The sequence below is a fragment of the Anarrhichthys ocellatus genome, unplaced genomic scaffold (assembly GCF_004355925.1).
Source record: "Anarrhichthys ocellatus isolate YVR2014 unplaced genomic scaffold, GSC_Weel_1.0 scaffold30, whole genome shotgun sequence".
In the NCBI taxonomy this organism is placed as follows: Eukaryota; Metazoa; Chordata; class Actinopteri; order Perciformes; family Anarhichadidae; genus Anarrhichthys; species Anarrhichthys ocellatus.
Genome location: NW_022280060.1, coordinates 1,345,470 through 1,348,382, shown reverse-complemented (window position 1 = coordinate 1,348,382; position 2,913 = coordinate 1,345,470). Strand labels below are relative to the sequence as shown.

General features: G+C 39.3%; 1 protein-coding gene across 1 annotated transcript in view; it reads left to right on the top strand.

Moving 5' to 3' along the window:
- The window catches only part of rnf220b (ring finger protein 220b), a 30,964-nt gene that overhangs the window by 23,340 nt on the left and 4,711 nt on the right, over positions 1 to 2,913 (top strand). The window contains exons 7-8 of the mRNA XM_031864288.1: positions 119 to 208; positions 2,571 to 2,614. Of these exons, the coding sequence (XP_031720148.1) occupies positions 119 to 208; positions 2,571 to 2,614 (134 nt within the window). The remainder of the gene's footprint in view (positions 1 to 118; positions 209 to 2,570; positions 2,615 to 2,913) is intronic.

Genomic DNA, 2,913 nt, shown 5'->3' with positions numbered 1-2,913 from the left:
CCCCTCACCAGTGATTTAGATATCACCCTTTTTCCCACACCATCTCACGCCGGCCTAGCGCCCACACGAGCAGAGGAGCTATTAACCTTTCAACTTTGACCTCTTGATATGTTAACAGTCGATGACCTCTGCTGGTGCAGGTGCTACGTCAAATCTGCCCCATTACGCCCCCACAGCGCAGGAGCCCACCTAGACTGCACACAAGCTGGTAAGACACACCGAGAAGCACTTCCTACATCATCACGTTTAACTAGAATGAGCAGCTGTTGAGTTTTGCTTCCAGTCCCTAAATATAAAGAAAGAATATGACTTTCTATAAAGGGCTTATAAGATATGACTAATGCTTTTATCAATGGTTGATAAATGTTTTACTAATTGCCTCAGTCGAATGAAGTTAGTATGTCATTAATGAAGGATTGTTTTACCATAATCTTTTACAACGTGGTTCTTATTAATATAAATGATTAATTAAGAAAGCCATTACGTACAACTAATAAACTATGAATAATAAAATATTCCAAGTGTTACCAAAAAAGATGAATTAAACAACAATAGATTAATAGATAAATAGTAGTAAAACAACTGTTTCAGTTTTTTCTTTACAACACGTTCTGCAGCCATCTAACTATTGTAAAAGTGATATAATAGAGTCTCTGCACCGATGCAGACATGTAGACTCGCAGAGCGTTCTTAAAGCTGCGGCTGACACTACAGACATCTTACTACAGTTATTATTAACACTGAGATTCTCCAGCTCTTAGCTGACTCTTCAAACTGCCAGTGCTGTCGAGGTCTGTTAGCCTTTATTGGGCCTTAGAACAGGACAGCATAATGAGCTTCTAAATACATGTCAGGGAGGAAAACGAAGACGGGAGGAGGAGGTGGAGGAGGGGGCTCCTCTGTTGATTAATCAACCTCTCTCTCTCTCTTTCCCTATCTCTCCTCTCTCTGTTTGATGAGCTCTTCCTCATCTATGACCATCTCTTTAACCCTCATTATGTTTGCTGTGATGGCGGCACTCGGGTCACGGCCACCAGCTCTCTGTGTGTCCCTCCTCGGGGGTCCACTGTCATCCAGCGGGAATTAGAGGGCCCTAAAACTTAATGTCCCCTTCTGCAATCTGCAGTCAGTCAGGTCACAGTGGGAGAAGAGGTGCAGTTGGTGTTCTGCCATGTTAACTTTAATGTCAGAGAGGAGAGTGGGGGGGGTGACAGGATGGGGACGGGAGGAACGTTTTGCATCCACTGTTGAAAAATCCTGCAGTTGTTGTATATGTAAAGCCTGCATCTGTGCTTTCTGGCTCTTTCGTGTAATTGTACCTGAAGGTTTGTGTGTGAATGTGTTCTTCTGTGATTGTGTTACAAGGCCATTCACATATAAACTGTACTTAAAAAATAATAATGTCAAACAACAAAAGAAGTTGGTATTTTTTTATGTTGTTGCTGTCAGATGATCTCATCCCCATCATGTTCCAAATGTCCATTTCAACTGGATGTTATTTAACACCACATATTAAAGAAAAGTGGATATTGTTCCAATATTTGTTTGCATACAACACATAATGATCCTGAAACTGTCGGTGTTTAGTCTTGGTCTTTATTTAATTTTTTTATCAATCCCTACAGTTTCAACAATTTATCCATTCCTTTAGTTACATATTATGTTAAATTAATTCTAAACTAAAATGTATATATATTGTCTCACACATTTACTCCAGTCTTTTACCTCTGGTTGGTAATCACTACTCTACACTGTCTCAATGTGAAATGTACTAAAAACCCAAAGTGTGAAAAGAAGATCATAGAGTGGCATAAAATAACACAAGATTATGTTTTTCTGCCATTTTAGCATTCATCACATAAAGAAACGTTACATTTTGTGAAATTAAGAAAAGGTTGCTGAAAATGAAAACTAATTCATTGCATTATAAATATTGGCCCTTGCCTGATTCATTACTGTTGAGAAGTAAACAACAGAAACACTAGGAATGAGGGAAAGGCACAAACGGACCATCAGTAACTTGTTTTATACCCCAATTAAACCGTAGTATCTTAATGGAACTTCTAATGTACACTACCAATGTACACATTAATAAAACCCTGAACCAGAGACAGAACTTCCATGACACAAGTTGTCTTTGTAAAACCATATTTAACTGTAAACTACATCGCGAAGGAAGACTGAAAAAAATATATAAACAAATTTAGGATGAGAAACAAAGAGCATCCTCTGATCTCCCAAAGAAAGTCAGACAACCTTCAGCCAGAAGGAAAACGACGAAACCCTCCCCTCAATAACGACCCTCACTTTTCTCTGTGCGACTTCCATCACAAACTACTGCCTGTGAATACACATTTCTATCAAATGAAAAACATTTGGATTTTGAGACACAAAATTACGCAAAATGTCATGAGATCAGGCCCCTCATTCATGCAGTCAGGAATTAAAGGAAGTTTGTATGAAGTTTGAAAGTTAAAAATCATAAAGGGACCAGCTAAAGTCACTGTGGCCTCACTTTAAAGTATCTTTATCACCATCTCAACCTTTTCTTTTATATTCTCTGTTCCCAGTCAGGATCGGAAAGCTGAAGAGGAGGAAACACGAAGGTGGACAGGTGTGTGTTTTATTTTTTTTCCCAAGAAGACAGATGAAAATCTTTGATTCATCTTTTTTGCAATCGACCACCACTGTTGACTGCTATTGTTCACGTAGCATCAGTGTCACTGTCAGCTCACTGTGTATCCATGTGAAAACACTGCCGGCGATGGTTCACAGCTATGAAAACACAGAAGCAGATACGTAGCTCAAGGCAACGGGAGGCATATGCACATATTCACCGAGACAGTGATATTGTGTACTCTATGTTTATGTGTGTGTGTGTGTGTGTGTGTGTGTGTGTGTGTGTGTGTGTGT